This window comes from Mizuhopecten yessoensis, unplaced genomic scaffold, assembly GCF_002113885.1.
Source record: "Mizuhopecten yessoensis strain PY_sf001 unplaced genomic scaffold, ASM211388v2 scaffold7907, whole genome shotgun sequence".
In the NCBI taxonomy this organism is placed as follows: domain Eukaryota; kingdom Metazoa; phylum Mollusca; class Bivalvia; order Pectinida; family Pectinidae; genus Mizuhopecten; species Mizuhopecten yessoensis.
The window spans coordinates 1,086,241-1,110,620 of NW_018407282.1; the positions used below are offsets into that span (position 1 = coordinate 1,086,241).

General features: G+C 34.2%; 1 protein-coding gene across 3 annotated transcripts; it reads left to right on the plus strand.

Annotated features, from left to right (window-relative positions):
• The first annotated feature begins 598 nt into the window (after positions 1-598).
• Positions 599-23,679, plus strand: LOC110454568 (helicase with zinc finger domain 2-like). 3 transcript variants are annotated; one of them, XM_021504142.1, is made up of 18 exons: positions 599-697; positions 2,043-2,442; positions 2,854-2,893; positions 3,365-3,465; positions 3,780-3,992; positions 4,421-4,457; positions 4,780-4,898; positions 5,305-5,442; positions 5,730-5,787; positions 10,149-13,758; positions 14,273-14,358; positions 14,712-14,843; positions 15,511-15,648; positions 16,386-17,008; positions 17,315-17,536; positions 18,129-18,285; positions 19,318-19,485; positions 21,461-23,679. In XM_021504142.1, the coding sequence occupies exons 2-18, from the start codon at positions 2,161-2,163 to the stop codon at positions 21,586-21,588; spliced, it is 6,252 nt and encodes a 2,083-aa protein (XP_021359817.1). In that variant the 5' UTR covers positions 599-697; positions 2,043-2,160; the 3' UTR covers positions 21,589-23,679. The 3 variants fall into 3 exon arrangements, with proteins under 3 accessions (XP_021359817.1, XP_021359819.1, XP_021359818.1); XM_021504143.1 differs by lacking the exon at positions 599-697 and adding an exon at positions 1,489-1,520; XM_021504144.1 differs by lacking the exons at positions 2,043-2,442; positions 2,854-2,893; positions 3,365-3,465; positions 3,780-3,992.
• Positions 23,680-24,380: the final 701 nt, after the last annotated feature.

A 24,380-nucleotide genomic window follows, 5' to 3' on the forward strand; every position in this document is an offset into this window, starting at 1 on the left:
GCTATGACGATTTAATTGAATTTGAAATATTGGAAGACATCTATTAGGAATATACTTGTCATGTGTTTTAACTTTAATTCTGTATAAACGTGTTTGTCTCTTTATATGTATTAATTAGTCACAAAATTAATATATTCTTCTTGTGACAATTATATAATCACATAAAAGAAAACACAAAATCGACACTCTCCTGTGCTAATAAGTAGGCACTACCTACTAATACGTGTAGAAAAATCAGTAGATATCATTCCAATTTCACGTTCAGCACTATTAGAATACGGTATAAAACGTCAGTAGGACCTGTTGTAGGAGTTGCATAGCCCGCTAACTGAACTAATTTTAAAAAATCGAGTCATGGTCTTAATAATACCAACATAGAAATTGATTGCAAATATCAATGTATGACGTACATTTATTGATTCTCTAGAAAATACCCGATTCTTATGAAACGAAACCGAAATTGGCATTTTTTCAATAACTAGTATCGATTTATTTCAATTCGCTGACATAATACATGCATGATCTATTTCAATTCGCTGACATAATACATGCCTGATAACAAAGGTGTATATTGTGTAGGTGTAAAAGCATACCTGGTAGGAATGGATCACAGAGGACATAAACATGTACATCCGTACATATACGTTGTAATGAAACTGTAATGTGTTCGATTTCTTAACCCTTCGAATGGAGAGAGGTAAGTACAATGTACTTATATATAACTAGTATTACCTTGTCATGAGAGTACATGTATTTCATATGGAACGCATTGAACCACTACATTTTTGTATTTAAAATGACTGCGTGTATATGCTGCCTAGCCGATATATAACGTAAAGTCACTTACTGTCAAACATATTAAGGAATGAACAAAATGCACCGTATTTTTTAACGGCATCGCCAGACAAAAAATGCTCATTCCTTTAATTAAGTTAAACTTTTACTCAAATAAAGTTATGAGAATTGACAAAAAAAGTATGTGTTCTTGGTACGCATGTCATTGCAAGACAAAAATATGGTCATTACTTCTAATTTAATTTGAAGAAGAAGTATCTATTCTATATAAAAACAATTTCTAAAGCATGTTCAATATACTAAATCATATTGCTGATAGTAAACTCGAGAAAATGATATACTGTTCTAGTTAGCTTAAAATAACAGGATGTCTTTTTTAGTAAATATTATGTCACCAGTTAGTCACTAAGTCTATTAAAAGACACGGAATTCCGACAAACTCAACTGTGTATATATCCCTATCAGTAAATATTGTCATTTTTATTATACACATACATGTATGCCTCTCTACATGTGTGTTGTTATTTCATAAATAATACACTCGATGTGTATTTATAGGCCAGTGAAAATTACCTCTGTGGACGTTTTCTGAAAACATGACATATCTATATACTACTACTTATGTAATGCTGTATTTATAACTGACTGGAAGTTTTGTCTGTACTTCCTATATTATATCAGTAAACAGAAAGTGCCATAGGGAGTAACACGCATCGACCCTGAAGGTGAAGTGAAATAGCATGTTCTTTTTATGTTGTCGTTATATATATTTTCTATGGTTTCTAAGTTGTAGATGTTTTTTACTTATAATTGTTTAAGTTGTTTATGTATCTGCTCTCACATAGTTAATTATATCATTGGACATATGCTTTATCGATACATACAACATATTGTAGAAATATATCAGATCATAGATATTGTTCTTGATATTATTAACATATATATATCTAAACATTAAAAGTTAATAATCGTACATAGTATAGCTCAAGGGTGATCAGACGCATTGCATATTGATGAAATCTTCAAAAAAAAGGAGGAAGGTAAGAGAGAGGCACAGTCGCATCTTCCTGACAAAGAGTATCCTCGCTCAAATCAGATAATTTACGAACCAATCAATTCAACCACTTGCTTCCGGTTTTTTTAAATAATGTATTGGTATGCATCCTTGAATCGAAATATTCCTACCCAACTGAGCACCTATATCCAACACTTACAGACGTTTTTTCTCGTGTCTTTGTTTTCTTTAGATGATTAATGCGATGAGGTTTCAAAACCAAAACAGCCGCTTCATTGATATTTGACGACAGGTAGCATACCAAAGATAATGTTGGTAACACCCTTTCGTGAACTGTTGTGAAGGAAACAATGGCTAAAGCTATGGATCCATACTCTTCTGAAAGTGATTGCACGAAAGAGTTCTCCAGCTCGGAAGAAGATTATGATGAACGGATACAAGGTCGCTCACCAGAGTTAGATAATACCATCGGAGGAATTCGTCTTTTAATTCACGACAATTTGCTAGAAGAGGCAAATAAGCTGACTCTGGAAACCTATAATCGTCTAGAGCTTTCCTATAAGTCAGAAAAAGATCGTGAATTTCTTGACTATCCTCGATATCTGCTACTTTGTGCAGAGTTGTTTAGAGAGGTCAGTACAAAAGATATAAAGTAATGTCAAAATATATGCCTGAATAGTAAGATTAACTGATACAATAGCCTTATAATACAATTAAAATTGTAGTATGTTAAGCGATATATTCCAAAACTTTGAAATAGTCTCGCTTGGTTGATTTTGTATGATAAAGTCAAGATTTTAAGCATGTTTAATTTCAACTTTTAAAGTCATCTAGTTTAAGTTGTATAATGTATTGTATAATTAACTCTAGGGCTAGTTATATCTGTATATTTGCTTTTTTTTCTTTTCTTTTTTTTTATATTCAAATCAACGTTATGATATTACCAGAAATCAAAACTAAATAAGGGATGTGCAAATAATTATAATCATGCTTAATCAATGATATAAACATGTAATTGGCAGTTAAATTTGTATGTCTTTCAGGTATCCAATCATGTAATGGCCCTGGAAACCTACTACACAGGTAATTATATGTGCTATAAATTCGCAATGTTCAAAGTAATATATCGAGTCATATTGCGTTCATATTGGTGGTAAGAGAGATACTATTTTTATTGTTTCCTAACCACGTTTAATTAGACATATCTTGTTTAGATCATATTGAATTGGATTATTTTTTCAGAACCCTTAGGTGGTGATAAGTTGACTATATTTTATATGTAAAACTATTGCATTCTGTTTTCTACATAATGTATTATATTGCACAGTTTTTAGATGTATGCACTCTTTTCTAATAAATGAAAATTTTAAAACATCTGCTTTAAAAATTTTTTTACTTCCTCATATCGCAAAATAGTTGTATTTGCTATCTGGGTCAAATTGCCATACAAAGCAAAAAATATGTGTGAGCATTTATTATACTCCATATACATCATTACATTATCACTTTAAATTCTCATAATTCCGAATTTCGATTTTCTTTTTCATTTTCAAGTTATTCTCCATCAACATGATGACGAGTTGGACTTTCAGGAGCACATACACATTGCAAACATCCTGTGGAACGATGTTTTCTCTTCAAATCTTCAAATTGAGGTACGGGAATAATATGTAATTGTGAAGTAAAATTTAACAAGGAAGAAAGAAGAGCAAAAGCAAATAAAAAGAGAATCAAAACCATATAATGTAATATCGTCAGATAAAATGATTATAATGACTGAGTTACGATACATAACAAAACTTGATGTTGACGATATCTCCACTTACAATATTTCTAAAAACATAGCACACTTGAATAACTGACAATGTATGAAGACTATATAGAAACATAAATTGAAATATGAATTAAAGAAATTATAACTGTTCGAAATATTTTATATAATAGGTAATATATAGTTATTTGTTCATAGGATATATCAAAGCTCGCTAAGAGGCTGCAGGTAAAGGCAGATGTTCATCAACAGACAACAGGAGGAGGAGAGTACAACCTAGCGTATATGTGTATCCATAGCGGGTTGCTTCTAACTTTCAAAACGTTACTGCAGAACCATAGGGCACCTCAATATCTCATGGATGCAGAGATGAAATCAACCATAGCGTTATGGAGATGCCGTATATTCCTTGTAAGTACATTTAACGATTTGAAAACATTTGTACGCATATATTTATAACACCTTATTATTCTAATTATCATATTCTCCTCGCTAAATAAAGTAAATTGCCTTATCGAGTAATTGTTTATATTCATGTATTTTAAAAAACGGACTGTAATAAGTAGTTGAAACTTGTGTCCCATTCCTTTGTGAATTTTATTTGCAATACAATATGTTTAAATCAAACTAAATAAAGTAGATAATTTGGATAATCAAAGAAACAAAATAGTTTCATTTGAATTTTATCCATTTCATTTAAATAGATATATTTATGTGATTATGGAAGCATGCATCTTAACATGACCATTTTCATTTCTATTCAATTTTTACATATTTACATTTATTTCTTTCAAATTCATTTATTTCATGTAAATATGTTAAAACAATTTCTTTTAAAGGGTGATACGTCTCAAGTTAAAGAGGAATGCAAAAGGGGTATGTATTATAATATTATTCCTGTATTTACATAAATATAACATCCATGTCCATGATAATAGAGGTATGTAATATCTAATACTGGTGACATATATTGAAGATCCATAAAGATCTGATTAGATTATTGTTGACTCATTTGAATAGATATCGTGAAGCTCTAGATGTTTTACGCATAACAACACAGATGCAATGTGTATATTATAGATCATAATCCTAAAGAAATATTCTTTTCTCCAAGAAAATAATTATTGATTACAGGCAATTTAAAATATATTATTATTTTGTTATTAGCCAAAATGAATGAAATGTCGTTATTATTCAGTGGATAGAATCAATCCTGAGAATGTGGAACTGTTAGAGATATGGGCTCTTGCACTGAAAAAAGAGGGGATGCTCGATGAGGCGCTGAAGAAGACGGAATCAGCACTGGTGTTTGTTAAAGTAATTTGCCCGTTTATCAAAATATATCAGAAATATGTATATCCATCTCCAATATCAGCAAAACCAATAGAATTTGAAACATGAGTTGCAATAATACGTTACCGTTTGGTATTGAATAAGCATGTTACACACAAAAAATGAGACGACAAGATTTTCATAGATAATAAGTGACTGTGTTGGCATACATTACTACGTCTCGTTTTTATCAAATAGTGTCTGACACATGCTATGCTGGTTATTTGCAAGGACTCTTTGTTTCTTCTACAGTTAGTTTGGAAGTTCATGACGTCTGATGATTCCTCCGTTTCTGTAGTTGTCTTTTTGTACCAATTTGAAGTTAAGGTTTGTCCTTGTCTGTTTACGATGTGGTACCTTTTTACCCTATTGCCTTATGAATTCCTTCTAGAATCAAATTAAAAAACAGTCATTGGAACGGCTAAAGATGTCCGTAGTCGCTGCAATTCAACAGGGAAGTAAAATGCAAGCAAATATGACTCCAGACGAAGATTGGTTGTCTGGAACAAACATTACCACACCTTCCAAAGTAAGTTTATCAAATTAATGCAAATATACCATGAGAACAATTTTTAAATGACACAAATGGTTTTAATCAATGCAATAAATCCATATTTGCTCATTCTTAGATAAAATATGAAAAACATATCACCATCGTTTACGTTATATTTTTGTGTAAATTTCAGAAAACATAATGAAAAATGCTTTTTATTTAGTTAAAAAGGTTTTTTTAATTCAATTTAAAGAAAGTATTGATATGTAGAATAATTCGGCGGAAAGGTGACTAATGTTTAAATGATCTGATCTTTTATTTAGAATAGTAAAAGAATAGAGGACCTGAAGAGAATGCATGTCAAACGTAACAGAAGCAGACGTAAGTAAACGAGAATAATTACTATTAAGTAGGATTGTCAAAACAGTCAAATTTTGGTAACCAGTTACTCGAAAAAAATTCCGATCGAGTAACAGGTTTATTGGTCAGAATGTCAAATGTCCTATTTAAAAAGTATTTACACAATATGCATACATGTCTATATTAATCAGCATGATACCTTTCTCCTCGTATTTCAAGCTAAACGCAAGAAATAGTTACATACAACCTCATGTTAGTAAATAGAAAATATGTATATTTCATGGACAACAAATGTCGGAATACAGTTAAGCGGGATTCATTTAGTTATCTCTTTGTTGTTTCTGCTTCATTTATATAATTCAAGTGTGTACTCTTGATATCATATTTACATCTAACCCGTAATAGCAAGTTCTACCTCGAAAAGTTGATGTTTCACAGCTTTGCATTCTGATTTTCATTTTAAATTAGGTTTAGGTTTTTATTTACCTTTACAATAGAGTACAAAAACAACGCTTACAGGTCAGCTTGAATACTGTTTTGTATTGAAAAAATATCCGATGACAACCCAACTATTAAGAGATGTATTATTTGTAGAAGTACTGATAATTGATATATCAACAGAAATTATATTGAGGCGTTTTCCTAGTCCAGCCATTTGGTGACCGACAAATAACTCAATAACTCATTACAGTACAAAGAATTTATTTAGAACTGCCAGAAACTAAATATACATACAATTGTCTTACACTTCCTTTAATATTATAAGCTTGCGTAAAGTCATATAGACCAATCGTTTTTTAGAAGTAAATGAGTTTTTCATGTTAAATATTCTAAAATGTAAGGCATCATTTCTTCAAGCATGCCCTATTGTAGTATGAGTTAATCTTTCATACTTAAAACCACCGTACCATCAAGTTACTGTAACATTATCCCCCATTTTCTATCTTTGACCTCTGTTAACTATTTGGACGAGTGACCCTGACCCTGTCCGCCATTTTGACGTGCAGATACACCCAGTCTCTCGCAGTGTTTTTCATGCCATGTTTACCCGAACATTTACGACATAGTCCCACACGGTATATTGGTCAGATCTAGAAAAAGCCCACTCGCCTTATACTATGGCGGCCGGGGATCGATTTCCCGACCACGTGGGTCTTCTCCAGGTACTCCGGTTTCATCCCACATTAAGATCCCCCGAGCACAAAAGTCTAGTGCGGTTCTCGAAATTTTTCATCTAACCCTGGTAATATTTCGTATTTACCACAATAGTACCAGCATTGTTTATCCAGTTACTGTCATATTATCCCACATTTTCTATCTTTGACCGCTGTTAACTACTTGGTCGAGTGGGAGTGACCATGTCCGTGTTTACACGAACAACTACAGTTTAAGATTTTCTCATCACATTTATTTAGATTTTTTATATGAATACACTTGACTACAAGTATTCAAGATCAATTTTATACAATAACTCGCCTTCTTCGGTTATTAGCTAACCGAGGCGATATGCTATTACAGCAGCATATTGTATGGTTTTATGGTTTTTCTATTTATGTATTTTATGCTGTTGTATTGTTCTATAGTGAATCTTCTTCTTTGTTATCTGTTAGTTTAACCTTTGTTTTATTCACATAACATATGTAATACATAATACAAATATAAGTGTTAATACACTTATATAAATCTGTTACCTTTCAGCATAACCAACATTATCAACTATAGCTTAGGGATAGTGACGTGAAAAAATTACAGGGGAAGTTAGAAGATAGTTGGGGGAATGCAGTGTAAAATATGGTACATGTACAAAATACGTTATGTTCATAAAATCAGTACATTGGGGTCAAGAAAAATACTTCTGTTGCGTCATCTTTAATACACTTTATGATTGATTTTCATACTGTTTCAAGAAAGGTATATATATGTATATAAGTAAGATCTAAATAAACAAGCTGCATTATAATGCTAATATAAAATATACTCTATGATAATCATAATCATGTGGATGTTTTTTCCCTACGCAGACAGTCGTTGTGATAGACTGTTCACATTCCATACACTATTACTGATCAATTGTTCGTCACATCCCGTGCTTTAATATGTCATTCTCCTGTTCTTTCTTGTCCTCCTTGTACATCCGTTTCCACTAGACTGTTTGCATCGGGAAAGACCATCCACATGACTTACTTTGCATATGTTATATGTTATCATATGAATACAAGGGTCATTGATTAAGAATCTTATTCAAAGACGTCATAAGATAATAAATCAGAAGTCAATTGATCCATTATTATGTTAGCAACTCAGCTATCTCATCTTACATACATGTATGCTCGCACACAAACTTCCATGTATGCATCCCCACACATATCATAAACACATATATCTATCATGCATACATACATACACACATACGTACGTAAGTACATACCTACCCACCTACATACATACATAAATTATATTTACTTGCGCACATGCGTGTGCATGGCTGCATACATAGTCATGCACCCACGTACGTAAATGTATGCACTCCTACACACACACGCTCACACATCCATGCGTACACACACAGATACATGCGTACATACATACATGCATACGTTCATGGTTTGAGCTACCCAATTTGTTTTTGAAACAACATGTATACATTAATGAAAATATCATCATAATATGATATCACCCTATTTTTTTTAAATCGCTTAGACTTAAGGTGTAATCCTGAACAGCGAGGACAATTATTTTGTTTTCTTCTAAAGATAACGATTCATCGCCATATACTAATATTTTGACAGTTATTTGATACTGAAGGGTTTCAATGTGTAGCTGTCTGATGGCAGCGTATAAGGTACCATCTAGCAGGTAGTGCGAAGTGTTTTCGATGGTACCGCATGCGCATAGAGGGGATCTAGCAATGTTTTTCCTATATAAATGTTCATTAAGAGAGCTGCATGACATGCGTAGTCTAGCATGGTATATTTGTCCTAAACGTGAGCCATATGAGTAGTGTTTTGGTGGAGGTTTTTTGTTGTTGCGTTTAATATGTGAGTTAAATTGATAAATGGAAGGGTTTCTCCTGACGTTAACTGGAATAGAGTTCCAGCTATTGATAACAGAGGGCAAGCAAGATCTTTGATACACATTAGAATGACAATGAATGGAAGCGATAGTTGTAACATCCGAATGTTTAGTATTATGTATTTCAGTGAATGATTGTGGTACAAGATGGTTGAGGTATTGGGGGGTATTTTGGTAGAACAATTTGTGGAAAATAATTAGTTTGTGTTGATATCTACGTTCAATTAGTTTGTTCCAGCCTACTTCTATATACAGTTTGTCTATGCCTGTCAGTTTGGTTGCACCAGATACAATCCTAGCTGCCTCAGTATTTATTTGTTCCAGTTTAGCACTATATTCATCGGTAATATTATCCCACAGTACGTCAGCGTATTCAATAATAGGTCTGATAAATGAAAAGTAAATAGTCTGTAATGTGTTTCGGTCGAGTTTGAATTTTAGAGAACGTAGAATATTTATTCTGACTGAGGCTTTATTTATAATGTAGTTTAAGTGTTTGACCCAACTCCCGTCATTCGAAAAAAATACTCCTAGGTGCTTGTGTACTTCGACATTTGTTATTTCATCATTATTCATGCACAATGGTTGGTGATAAGGTCTTGGTTGTTTTTTACTAATTAACATACTTTCGTGTTTTTTAGGATTAAAGCTTACCAACCACGATTTTGACCAGTTTGTTAGTGTGTGTAGAACTGCCTGAAGGGCGGTTCCTGTAGTGGTTGGGTTATCGACAATCATGTATACTGATGTATCGTCTGCAAATAATTTGATAACAGAATTTATGTTGTAAACAATATCGTTTATGTGGATAAGAAATAGAAGCGGGCCGAGAATCAACCCAAGTAGAATGTGCATTATTAATTATAATTCTTTGTTTTCGATCAGTTAGATAACTTCTAAACCATTTGAGAAGGGACTCAGCGATACCTATTTGGGATAATTCATACAAAAGACCCTCTTGCCACACCCGGTCGAAGGCTTTGCTTATGTCACCGAAAATAACTCTTATGTATTTCCCTGTATCTAAAGCGTTCATAAAGTCGTTTGAAATGCTGAGTAATTGGTTGACAGCTGAGTCCCCTGATCTAAACCCTGACTGATTATTGGTGAGAATCTGATAGTAGGTAATTATATACGTATTTATACACACACCTTCCAAAGGTGTTATCTGTTGTTGTATGTGCGTGCTCATGTTTCTGTCTTGAAAAAGGAGCGGATTGCACTGAATTGTTTTTATAACATAAATGTTATCCCAACATTGTAAAGTTAATATGCCTATTGCGATTTTAATAGCATTCTTTTACTTTTAGCAAAATCAAGGCTGCAACTTGTTTCATCATTTATGGAATTACCGGACTGGGCTAATGTGAATATAGGAACAGAACCGATTACAGATCCATTTTGGTTTATTGACAGAAGTGGACGTAAGAAAAAGCATAGACGCAAAACAGCACGTTTAAGGAAAACAGTTGAAACAACAGACGTGGCTCAATCCCCTAATTTGAAACGCGAAGAGAACAGTTCAGAAGAAAATGATGATGAGTTTGAAGTAGCTGCAGAGGCAGCATATTCCAGAAGATTCGATTCAAGTTTAAAGATTGATGTCGATGAGTCAGAGCAGGAGCCATTAGTCAAATCATTCTTTGATGAAAGTCTTCTATTGCTAAACACAACGGACGAGAAGAAACAACGCGAGCAAGGTTTTCCTCTGAATGGGGTGGATTTATCCAAATCGTTTGTAGATTCCCTTGCTCCAAGAAATCATAACCAAACATGTTATATGGAGAACTTATCAGTGGAAAAGTTACAGTCCTTGCTCAAAACTCAACCAAAAATATACAAACGATGCACTCTTCAAATTCAAGCTGCGCACAATTCGGTGTGTACTGTGATTAAACCGGAGAGAAATTTGACAGAAATCGAAATCAGTGGCCGCTCTAGATGCGGAAAAAACTTTACAGAAGACGAGGTAGTTGTGGAAGTACTCAACAAACCAAACAATCTCCAACATGGTAGGAATTCTTTACCAAAAGGAACAATTACAAACGGTCAAGTTGTTGGTAGATTAAAAAGAAAACGATTTTCCAACATTGATCATCCAGTTTTAGTATGTGAGCTTGATGAACATGAATATCATCAGATGAGACCACTCGATAAAACAGTGCCTAAATTAAACCTCTATCGCAAAACGCGAAGAGAAAACCATTTGTTTCAGGTAGAAATTTTCAACTATGACGAGAAAAGCAAGACATTAATGTTTAGAGAAAATTTTAAGATCAACCCTGCAAAAAAGCACAGTTATACATTTCTAGTTGTTTACATACGCTGGGATAACGTATATCCTCTTGGAGCTGTCATCAAAGTTATTGAATCGGATGGGAATTTAACCAGCGGCTTAGAAATTCTAGAGCTTCAGCATCAGATACCAACCACGTACAAACAAGACACCGTTCAGGAAGTCCAGCGTTCGATACAAGAGGAAAAACAGGAAGAAACCGAACTTGGAAGGGACGATTCAACATCACTTTCTGCCTTCACTATAGATCCAGAACACTCAAAGGATTTAGATGATGCACTCAGTGTTAGAAAACTACCAAATGGGGAAGTCGAGGTCGGAATCCATATATCAGATGTCACCAGCTACATACAGAAAGGAGATAGCATAGACAGAGAGGCAAACTTCAGGGCCAGAACATTCTATCAAGGCCGAGGAAAGCAAGCATACCACATGTTACCGGAACCTCTTAGTCAACACCAATGTAGCTTGCTACCAAAGGAACAAAGACGTTCATTATCGACGTTTTTCCGTTTCGATTCAAACGGTATTTTGGTACAGGGGTCATCGGAAATAAGGAAAACCATGATAATGTCAAAACGCAAGTTTACATACCAAGACGTTCAGGACATTCTTCTTAATGACAAAGAATGCGACCCTTTTTCTTCAGAAATAAAAACGTTATTTGAAATATCAGAGAAACTGAGAAGCATTCGGCTCGGTGATTCGGCGAGAAGCAATAACAATGTTAGACTCTTCACGGGAATGAATCTTGATTCAACATCTGACACCCGAGAAGCACATCATCTTGTTGAAGAATTCATGATACTTAACAACAAAACAGTCGCTGGGTTTGTGTGCTCCAGGTTTCCAAATTGTGCAATTCAAAGATGTCAACATGCCCCTTCACCTGAAAGCGTTCGACGATGGTTAAAAAAATACCCGTTAATATCAGATTTGATCCTTAGACTTCAAAATACCAGTCCGTTGCCACAGCGACAGCTCAGAATCATAAACGCCAAGACAAAGACAGAAAAAACACCAATCGAACTACAACTGTGGGTGTGGTCGTTTCTTGAACAATGTGCGAAAGCAAAGGATTTTCAAAAAGCATGGGAGGTCATTGGATGCGACGACTTGCACCCAGAACAAGCCCTTGCCTGGCACGAGTGGACGTCATTCCAAGAGGTTGCCCATTACAAGTGTCATGATTCATCGGCTGACACAGGGAAAGTATTGCATTTTTCCTTAGACGTATCGATGTACATTCATTTCACATCACCTATTCGTCGATATGCAGATCTCATAAATCATCGCCTCGTCCACGCTGCTCTCGAAAACCAGACAGACCCACCTTACACGAAGTTTGAAATTGAAGAAATTTGTGTCCATCTGAACGAGGTATCGAGACGAGCAAAGAATTTTGAGAACCAATGCAAAGCCTTACATTATGGTAATTTCCTTCGGAAAAATCCTGTAGTATGCAATGGTTTCATTGACGAGGTAACTCCTGACCAAATATCACTATATTTCCCAGGAAAAATGAGTTTTTCTCGAAAGAGTAAATGCATTGCTCTCAAACTACTTCATGTGTCACGCAAACCTGAGATGAAGAAAGACGTTCAAAGACCTCTCGACATCATATCCCTGGCCTGGCATAAACGAATCTTTTCCCATACAGAAGTCGGGAGATCGAACATATGTCGTGGGGAGGTCCGCATTGATCCTCACCAGAAGACTTCTTTTCAAGAGCTTTCCCGCTGGAAAGATGTCATGAAGGCCTGTGTAAATCAAAATACAGATGAATTTCAGCAAATCATGTCTGTCAACGCCCATTATCATGAAGATGATCAAATGAGAGGACGTGTTCCTGCCTGCACTCAGACTGTAAATGACATTAGTTGCGAAGACAACAAAAACGCATTTCCGTCGTATTCTTGTGATTTCACCATGTCATTCAGCCATGCACAAATTTTGTCTGTCCAGGTTGGAGCTGATTGCAACAAAGGAATCCTAGAACCTTCCCTACAGCTCCTGGAGCTCACAACCAATGTGAAGCTTTGTCTGCAGCACACGAGTGATCCTGTCAAGTATCTGGCCAAATATGCAATGATGACTGCAGACAAAAGCAGTTTCGACAATGTTGAATCCTATCTGGAAACATGGCTGCCTTTAATACGGATGGAAGCTGCGACACTTGCAGTAAAGGCTGATTCTATCACGATCAATGATGTTCCTGTCAAATTACGTGAAGACGGTGGATCATTCGATTTACCTACCGCCTTCTGTGAAGACAGGCATATCAAGTTCAGCAAAACATTCATGGATGACATTTTGAATGGAGAAAACGGAGAAGAAAAAAAAGACCACTCAAATGTATATCAAAGTTCAGATTTCCTTTGCTTCAAATGGCCGTATGAAATTAATGACATTTCCTCTTCATTTCCGAGGGAACACCCTGAAAGAACACGTATATGGTTAGCTCATGGTCAAGTTGAAAGCATAAGAAACATCAAGGAACCTAATGGAATTAACGTTCGCTTCCTGCTACATCCGACAAGTCCTAAGCCGCCACAGCAGTTAAAAAGCAGCAGGAGCAAACCATTATGCAGTGTTGAAATAATGGTGAATCCCGTGTCAACCAGGTGAGTTATGTGTCTTCTCAATGCGACTGCTAGTATGAGTATAGTACATCTAGATATTATAACGGTTGGTAATAAAGATCCAAAAAAATGTAAAACTCGTCATTATATCGACATTCTAAATGCTTGGACCAATTGACGAAAATGACGTTAATGTTTATAACACTGGTGTCCTCATCACATTGTGTATTGCTACAATGTCGGGCCGCATTACATAATACAGGTGTAGATTGTTTACCGTTCGACTTGAAGCCGCCGTTCGCGTATTTTTATTTTGCTAGTTAAAATAAGTAATAAACAGTATTGCATTCATGTCAAAGATAAAAAGATAATAATAATCAATTACGTGTAATATTTTGACATTGAAGTCTGCAAATTGGATCTACATTTACATTGTTTTAAAAAAAATGTCTGTATTACCTTGAATCGCGTTTTATTCCTTAAGTGAAACAAGTGTAACACCATCGAATCTATGAGTTATGTAACTGTATTGCAATGTACACTGATGTTTTGCCAGACGACCAGAATCAGCTCTACAGTGTCTCAAAACCGCCAGTCAGTTGGCACAAGCGATAGCACTTGGGAGATCGCTTACACCATTATGTAAGTACAAAATTAGTTTTTTTTTTCCATTTATCTTCAATTTTGAGTAGATAATGTTTGTCTCAGTTCTTATACCAAGGAAGTGGGGTTTTTTTTTCAAAAAAAAGTCCTGCATGGGTAAGCTCCTTCACACAACTTATCAAGCAAATGTATCAAAATGAACAAAAAAGCTGAGCAATGTCTAAAATACGTCTGTTGCTACTTCAAACAAAGAAATTGTATCAAGTGCATTTCATTTTGAGTTAAACAATTCATTTAGAGCATCAACTTAAATTTAAGATATTTAGGCTCATTACACCAATTACGATTAGAAGTAAACATTTGAAATGTGTTTAATTTATTCATATAAACAGATGACGCTAGAACGACAGCGACATTGAAAACAGAAGTCAAAGTCCCTGGCCTAAAGCCAAATAACCCCGAGCAGGAAGAGGCTCTTCGCGCCTCGCTATCCCAGCAGTTTACCCTCATACAAGGGCCGCCAGGTAAAAGTAGTACCTGTAGACATCGTAAGGCTATCGGTATAGACCAACAATGGATTAATGCATTGCTGTCGAAAATCAAACTGATATTTTAGCTCTTATTTCAGTAAAAGAAAATGACTAAAGAACAAAATATATGCTCATCTTTTGAAACAGTTAGGTAACATTTCCTGAAAAATAGTATAAGGAATATAGTGAGCTCAATAACTGAATCTAGATCAGTGACTTTGGGAAAATATCATTAGGAAAAATAATTAAACTAATATTTCAAACGCTACTAAAATTCACAGGTATATTGGATTTAATTTTAAAGAGGACTTGAAATTTACATATGAGCTAAGAAGGCATCTGACTTAACATATAAAGGTGTTACAGAGCAGCCCACAATCAATTCAATCATTTTAGAAACAATTTATTATTTTCATGAAATTCTCATCAAAACAACGTTTATTGTTCAAAACGAACAGGTGATAAATAAACAGTGCTGCTGTCATAGTTGCGGTCAGTCGACTTAAAAGAGATGTTTTGATAAGTATCTTACTCTAATTGATTTATTTACTGTTTGATAAAAAATAAATCGAAATATCGATTTTCACAATCTATACAACACCTCCTCTGTCTCCATAGAATACTAAACTCCGATTTATGTCTTAAACTGTTATTTTTATAGGAACAGGAAAGACGTACACAGGCATGAAGCTTATATACCTCTTCACACAGCTTAACATGAAGGAGGCACAGTCGGGCAACGCCTTAAAGCAAGTTGTCTTCTGTGGTCCTTCTAACAAATCGGTCGACCATGTAGCTAGTAAGTAAATTATTGTATTTATTCTTTAAAAAAACACGCATGTTTAACGCCGCCAAGGAAATTGTGGCGGTCGTTTTCATACCGCCAACAGCAGGGCAATTAAGTCCAGTGGTTAATTGACAAAATCGACAAGAACCAAAACATTGCAAAAAGAGATACGCTGAGTACACTTAAATGTATTGGAGATATCAGAATATCTTTACAATTGTTATATCTTTCCTCTTGATGTCCTTTGATTATCAATCAAAAGGGAACACACTTGTATGAGGAATTATGCATATTAATATCGAGTATATTGTATAACCAAGAAGTCGGTTATTTGTCGTAAAAATAGATTGTGTGAATAAATGCAATCTTGTTTGGTTGTTGCCTAAGTCCTTAGCTCATGAAATCTTTATATAATTCTACCTGTCATAATCAACATCTTTACATTATGAATCAATATAGATCTGCTATTATTAATCTTTCAATTGTCATATTTTGTGCCATTACTCAGAATTCATTCTATAGACTGAAGGCGCAATGTATTACAATCAGTGACACTTTCCTTTAAGAAAGGCTATATGGTTACAAGGTTTACCTCTGATTTAAGAAATATCAACGTCTATCTGTATTTCTGTAACAACATGACACAATTCAGTGTTATCAGTTAATAGATATTCTCCACGAAACAAAACAAAAAATATTATAAAAAGCTATTTGCCTGTCACTGTGTGTACGTTTTACTAAATTAACAGAGTGGACACTGCGAAAATTTGGCGTGCAGGCACCAAAGCTACTCAGGATGTATAGTTTGACGCATGAAAGCTTCGATTACCCTATCCCAGTAAAAATCCATATGGTAAGAAAAGATCAACAACCTGACGAAGACTTGAGAGGCGTATCCCTCCATCACTTGATCCGAAAGGCCGAAAAGCCGCATGCCGAAAAGATAAAGGAGTATGACGCATATTTTCGCAAGTTTCGTGACCTGGTGTCAATCAAAAACTCCGACCAAGCAAAAGAATTCAAGGAGAAAATGAAGGAATTCAAAAGTCTTAAGCACCAGGCTGAACTAGAAGAAATTCGACACTATAACGTGATTTTCTGTACAACTGCGATGACAACAAATCCGACGTTCATCTGTGCAACGAAAAACAGTATAGGACAATGCATCATTGAAGAATGCGGAATGTGCACTGAACCGGAAAGTATGGCTGCAATCATTGCTACTCAAGCGAAACAGGTGGTTCTGATAGGTGACCACAAACAACTCAGACCAGTGGTCATGTCTCAACACGCTGCACGACTTGGCCTAGAGAAATCCCTCTTCGAGCGATATGCAGATAAAGCAATATTTCTAAAGACACAGTATCGAATGGTAGGTATACTTCAGTATGATGCAGCATTAAACTGATACCGTTTGGTTTGTTTATTTTGTTTTAACTTTTATTACAGCTAAAGTCAGTCATTTAAGGACGTGCCTCTATGTTTGTACTGCTTTAGCATTACCGATAAATCCTAGAAGGACGAAACAGCTATATAGTGTAGTGTTATTCCTTTTTGCATACTGTATTTATTTTCAAATTTTATAGTAGCAATCACACTTGTGCCTAACGGTCAGTACATGTTACATATAGCTTAGATTTATTTCTTATACGTATACTGAAATGTGTTTGTCTTGTAGAATCCATCAATTTGCGAGTTTGTGTCGTCCCAGTTTTACTGTGGAAAGTTGGAGACTGCATGGTCAACAGCATGGGAAGAACAAAACCCACTCCGTTTATGGAAAGACCCAAATTATCCGTACCTATTTTGCCATGTAGAGGGAGAGGAAGAATACCTTTCTGTTTCTACAGAAGAAGGGAACGAAAAATCATGCAGCAATCAGGAGGAAGTTCGAGAAGTCGTACGTATTTATTTGAATTGCCTCTGTCTAATTAAACGAATAGTAAATGTGTGCAATTGTTCAATATCGTCAGTCAGCGAAAATCCAACTATTTGATTTTATTATAGATATTTCTATCGAGAGTATATCAAAGTTGCAGTCAAATTCATGACAAGATACGTGTAATATATATGAAGTTTCATGTATCGTAGGACTTCGAAATAAAATAACAAAATTATCTAAATCCTTATAGATATGATTATCGCTTCTCGCGGATGGAAAACAGAAGGAAATATGTCCTTTTTTATGAGAAAATATTACTTACTACAGCCCAGCACAAATAAAATGTTTAAAATAACAGTAAATCGTGACAGTTTACTATCATGTATTTGATGTTCGCTGTCATACCATAACAGATCAAACGGTTTCATTATATTGGATGAACTTAAGCAAAGAGCATACAAGTGGGTTTTTTTAATTCGTTGCATTCGCAGGCTAGAATGGACACGAGTGAAATACGTGGATAGTTTCTATTTCACCTTTACTGTGACAGTTCTGCATACATGAACCAATTTTCTATTGGCGTATATTTATTTACGTTCATTTTTTTCAGGTCAACTATTTTCGTTGCATGGTCAAAAGGGATCGAGTGTCCCCGAAGAATATCAACATCATGTCCCAGTACAGAGCACAGTGTTTCGCTATCAAAGAATCTCTTGAGGAAAACAGATTATCAAACTTCAATGTCAACACTGTAGTTTCAAGTCAAGGTAAACATTGACGATTGGTTATTCATACTACAAACAGAACCAAAAGCAACTTGGCACCAAAAAAGTTAATTAATTTAATTGTCGTTATTTACAAACTGAAGGTGCCTTTCTGGTAGGATTTTTTGAAACCTGAAACCTATAAAATTATAAGTACGTTAAAAGTATTCAAATATTAATGAGCGCCAAATGAAACTTAAGATTGGTATAATATTACTGAGCGCCAAATGAAACTTAAGATTGGTATAATATTACTGAGCGCCAAATGAAACTTAAGATTGGTATAATATTACTGAGCGCCAAATGAAACTTAAGATTGGTATAATATTACTGAGCGCCAAATGAAACTTAAGATTGGTATAATATTACTGAGCGCCAAATGAAACTTAAGATTGGTATAATATTACTGAGCGCTACAATGAGCTCTATACTACTGAGCGCCAAAATTAAACAAACAGTTTATATAGATAATGAAAGTTATACGATTAACATTACCTGGATAAAAAAAAAAAAAAACATAATCAGGAAAACCTAAGTCATTGGTATTTTAACTTTCCACAACTCTCAGTGGCCTCAAAGTACACTTTTTGTGTAGAATTTTAGAATATCAAAAAGTAAATTGCCCGCGGCCACAACCTTGTTTATAAGGTTTTCACCTTGCTACTTTATCATTGCGTCAAAAACGTTCGCGTTCTCTTTGCACTTAGCTGCGCTCAAATAACGTTTGGAAATGTAATTTGTTAACCTTGAATGACAGGAAATAATGAGCATGTGACATGTGCTTGCCTAGATTTGAATATTGACCGGTCATTGACAGAGCTTACTGATTACAAATAATCACCTTTGAACAAGTTTGTGTAGATAGAACATAATTATAATGAAAAGGTTGCATAGAAATAAGTAAATTGATTAAATTCAGTGTTTTTTCTGGTGTCAGTATTACATATGGGCATCTTAAAATAATTTTATTTGTAATTTTCCTGATATTGAGTCATGAAAACCAATGTAACTATGTGATTACAACCTGTTTTGAAGGTGGAGAATGGGACTACGTCATATTCAGCACTACAAGATCTTTACCAGACTACAAGATTGAACCTAATCCAACTATTGGCTGGTGCAAAGAAAATCTTGGCTTCATCACTGATGGGCACCAGATAAACGTGGCACTGTCCAGGGCTCGCAAAGGCCTCGTCATTATAGGTGAGTAATACGAATATCTCCACATCATAGGTAAATCTACAAAGATCTCGTTATCAAAGGTAAGTGTAACAAAGATCTCGACACCATAGATAATAACTACAAAGATCTCGTTATTGTAGGTGAGTGCTACAAAAATTGCGATATCATAGGTAAGTGTTACAAAGATTTCGACATCATAAGTAAGTGCTACAAAGATCTTGACATGAAAGATAAGCGCTACAAAGATCTCGACATTGTAGGTCAGTACTACAAAGATCTCGACATCATAAGTAAGTGCTACAAAGATATCCACATCATAAGTAAGTGCTACAAAGATCTCGATATCATAGGTAAGTTCTTCAAAGATCTCCACAGCATAAGTAAGTGCAACAAAGATCTCGACATCATAAGTAAGTACTACAAAGATCTCGACATCATAAGTAAGTGCTACAAAGATCTCCACATCATAAGTAAGGGCTACAAAGATCTTGACATCAAAGATAAGCGCTACAAAGATCTCGACATTGTAGGTCAGTACTACAAAGATCTCCCCATCATAAGAAAGTGCTACAAAGATCTTGACATCAAAGATAAGCGCTACAACGATCTCGACATTGTAGGTCAGTACTACAAAATCCTCCACATCATAAGTAAGTGCTATAAAGATCTTGACATCAAAGGTATGTGCTACAAAGATTTTGACATTGTAGGTCAGTACTACAAAGATCTCCACGTCATTAGTAAGTGCTACAAAGATCTTGACATCAAAGGTAAGTGCTAAAAAGATTTTGACATTGTAGGTCAGTACTACAAAGATCTCCATATCATAATAAAGTGCTACAAAGATCTTGACATCAAAGATAAGCGCTACAAAGATCTCGACATTGTAGGTCAGTACTACAAAGATCTCTACGTCATTAGTAAGTGCTACAAAGATCTTAACATCAAAGGTAATTGCTACAAAGATCCCGACATTGTAGGTCAGTACTACAATGATCTCGATATCATAAGTAAATGCTATAAAGATCTTGACATCAAAGGTAAGTGCTAAAAAGATTTTGACATTGTAGGTCAGTACTACAAAGATCTCCATATCATAAGTAAGTGCTACAAAGACCTTGAAATCAAAGATAAGCGCTACAAAGATTTCGACAGTGTAGGTCAGTACTACAAAGATCTCCACATCATAAATAAGTGCTACAAAGATCTTGAAATCATAGATAAGCGCTACAAAGATCTCGACATTGTAGGTCAGTACTACAAAGATATCCATATCACAAGTAAGTGCTACAAAGATCTCAACATCAAAGGTAAGTGCTACAAAGATCTCGACATCATAAGTGAGTGCTACAAAAATCTTGACATCAAAGATAAGCGCTACAAAGATCTCGACAGTGTAGATCAGTACTACAAAGATCTCCACATCATAAGTAAGTGCTACAAAGATCTTGACATCAAAGATAAGCGCTACAAAGATCTCGACATTGTAGGACAATTCTACAAAGATCTCCACATCACAAGTAAGTGCTACAAAGATCTTGATATCAAAGGTAAGTGCTACAAAGACCTCGACATTATAGGTAAGTGCTACAAAGATCTTGATATCATAGGTAAGTAATACAAATGCCTAGTCACCAAATGTAGATAATTATGGGATAACATCATAGGTAGGTACTAGAAATGCTAAGTCGTTATTAGCAGGTACATTATTCTTCAAAGGTCATGCAACCATATGTATGTTATATAAAGTTCCGACAATTATAGGTATCTTTCTATATTTCCTTCGGTGTATCTATTTATTAATTTATTTACTTTTTAACATGCTTTGCTTATCGTTTTCCAAAAGAATTTTAAACAAAAATCGAAGTCCTTCAAATTAGGTATAATGATGATTTAAGTGTTTTTGTGGGGAATAAATCTAACATAAATCAGAAATATATGTTGTAAGGAAACATACATGTTTATCACTGAAAGGATCTTTGATGTCTTTCAATAGGAAACAAACACCTTCTAAGAGCTGACAAAGTATGGGAACAACTTCTTGAACACTATGAACGAAATGGATGTGTTGTTTCCAGCAGGGATTTCCTACCACGTAGACCCAAACGCAATTTTCGACACTGAGAACTATCGTAGAACATGTGCGTTGCATGCATAATTTAAAACCGAATCATTAACGAAGTTAACATAATCTTTCCACAAGTTATCTAGTTGCCGGGTTGATTCCCGTATGGAACATTTCTAGAACTTGGACGTCAGGATTTCAATGATGAAAGAGGATGTTTACCAGCTTTGTTTATTTCATTATTTCAGTTATTCATTGTTTTGAACATTACACATGGTTATCAAATGTGCGTTACATGTATATACTTTCATACATACTTTCAATTTCAAATGCAATGCATACTTCTTAAACGCCTGATACTAATTTATGTAATTCCATGTTTTAATATAATTGAAACAGCATTCCTCAAAATGACATAGATTGATAAATTCCGTGCCAATATAGCCCATCATACTTGATGGTAATTTGTCATTTTGACTTTTCCACACATATTTTGCACTGATGGATATGATAAAAGTGTTTTCTAAAATTGTATATTTTTTTGCAATTAAGTAAAATGGTAACTCTGCCTAAAGATCCCCGTCCCATTGCACTGTGGGTTTTTTTTCTGTATTCAGTCACCTCCCCTAACTTCCGTTTAAATATAACTGTAGCACAGTTCGGCTAGGACACTTCCGTAGACCAGGTAGCTCAATCGATTAGAGCGGGAGTATAACAATCTTATGTCCAGGGTTCGAATTACTGTCTAGCTGCTCCGCTTTATTTCTTTTTTTCTTTTTTTTTCTTTATCAATTCCAATAAAAGCACCTAGAGGTAAGCTTTTCTTTTTTCAGAATTTCCAAAACTATAGGCAAGTCGGGAAAGGCAGTTTCTAATTCTAGTTACAATTTTTGTCAGTGGTACGAGGATCCGTAAAACTTATCAATTCAAAAATATGCAAATAAGTTTCACATTTTATTTTGTTATTGAAAATGATTTTAGCGTATTGACCCTAGTCATTGAGACGATATAATCAAAAAGTCTAAGTTTGTTTAATTCATACCAGTCAGGTATATTCATCTAGAATTATCACCGAAACCCCAACTTTCATTCCGTTTTATAAGATAACAATCGTTTTATAAAACATGTGCTTAAAGATATCATACTTAACACAGACTTCAAAAACAATGATACTATTTGATTTGAATATGAAAACTGTTTCTACATTATTCAAAAGTATGCACCGCATCACTTTCAGTTCAATAAACGTACATATTAATCTAAGAGAAAAATATACAAATATAGGATAGCACATTAGTTTATATTTCAAATGAGATTTTTAACACGCATTTTTTGTTCTTCGATTCTTGTCCTCTTTGGGACGCCTTAATACTATAAATACGTCTGTTAAATCATTTCATCATCATTGTGTGACGTCTGAAGTATGCTACATGAGTATATACGCAAAATATATATTATATATGTATGTTGTTTAAATTATGAGTTTTGAGATGGTAAATCTAAGTGATAATAAAGAAATTGAATATTCTGAATTTATCATCTCCTAACCTCATCAAAATTGAGAGTTATTTCATAAACTTATCATTTATATTTTTATGAAAAATATATACCAATCAGTAAAAAGATAGTTGATCTTCTGTAGTCACACGATATCACTATGTTTACAACATTGGACCACTTTGCGGCATTAACTGCCGTAAAGTGTCATCCGGGTCTTTGCCAATAGTGACGATAGGTATGTTGTATTAAAGAACATGTCCTGTGTGGAACGCACATTCAAAAACGAAAGTAACTGTGCGCCTAGCCAAGAACTTTTTTTTGTGATATATAAATACATATCATATACCATATAGATCAGAAATGAAAACCTTATAATAGTAACTTTTCATCTTTTTTTTATTTTATTTTTTTCAAAAATGATAGATCTGGAAAGAATAACTATAACTCATCATTGCAATCTACTTTTATCGTCTGAGTGACTTTTTATCTGTCATATCACACATTCATGTTTATTATAAAAGTAGGTATATGTTTGGATGTGTATAAGCTTATAACAACGTATCATAATTTTACGTACTATTTTCATATACCAAATTTTATATATAACTATTTATTAAAATTGTCTTTTTTGCATAAACTAACTATTATATATATCTTTACACAATGCTTCTTAATATATACCATTTTTTATATATAGATTTGTTTAAATTCCCCTTTTTGTATATACAAACATTATATATAATTATGTATGTAGTTTCTGTACATACCAAACATTCAGTATAACTTTAGAGAATATGTCTTTTTATATATCCCAAAGATCATAAATAGCTAATATGTTATCCTATTTTGTAAATAATAAACATAATATATAGCTTCAAATCAATAAGTCTTAAATACCAAATATTATAAATAACTAATATTTTATCCCATTTTGTAAATAACAAACATAATATATGACTTCAAATCAAAAAGTCTTGAATTGCTTGCTGGTTTTTTGTTGATGTTTCACCATTTTAGACGTATACTGTGTAATAATAGTTTGAAACTCTTTCCTCTATTAACATATTCATTGAAATCCGAATTGAAGTTTATATATGTATATATTGTATACTTCTGTTGAGGCCAATGTAATCATTTATCAGGCCGAGTAAATTCTTGTACATTCTCATCTTCCTCGGATGCTAAGTCATCACATCGCCCTTAAGGTACATTTTATGCTATAGTATATGATATTTTATATGCAATATCAAAAAACATAGAACACTGTCTGAGCACAATTGTGCAAATGGATGTTTCTGATGGGTGAATTTTTTTTATGAAATTACATTATTTTCATTTCGAATCCATAATT

Bases quoted from the DNA above. Each gene is read 5' to 3' on its own strand.
- LOC110454568 (XM_021504142.1), top strand. From the start codon at position 2,161: ATGGCTAAAGCTATGGATCCATACTCTTCTGAAAGTGATTGCACGAAA. The intron at 5,788-10,148 runs GTAAGTAAACGA...TTTTACTTTTAG, and splicing joins CAAACGTAACAGAAGCAGAC to CAAAATCAAGGCTGCAACTT. The intron at 19,486-21,460 runs GTGAGTAATACG...GTCTTTCAATAG, and splicing joins CAAAGGCCTCGTCATTATAG to GAAACAAACACCTTCTAAGA.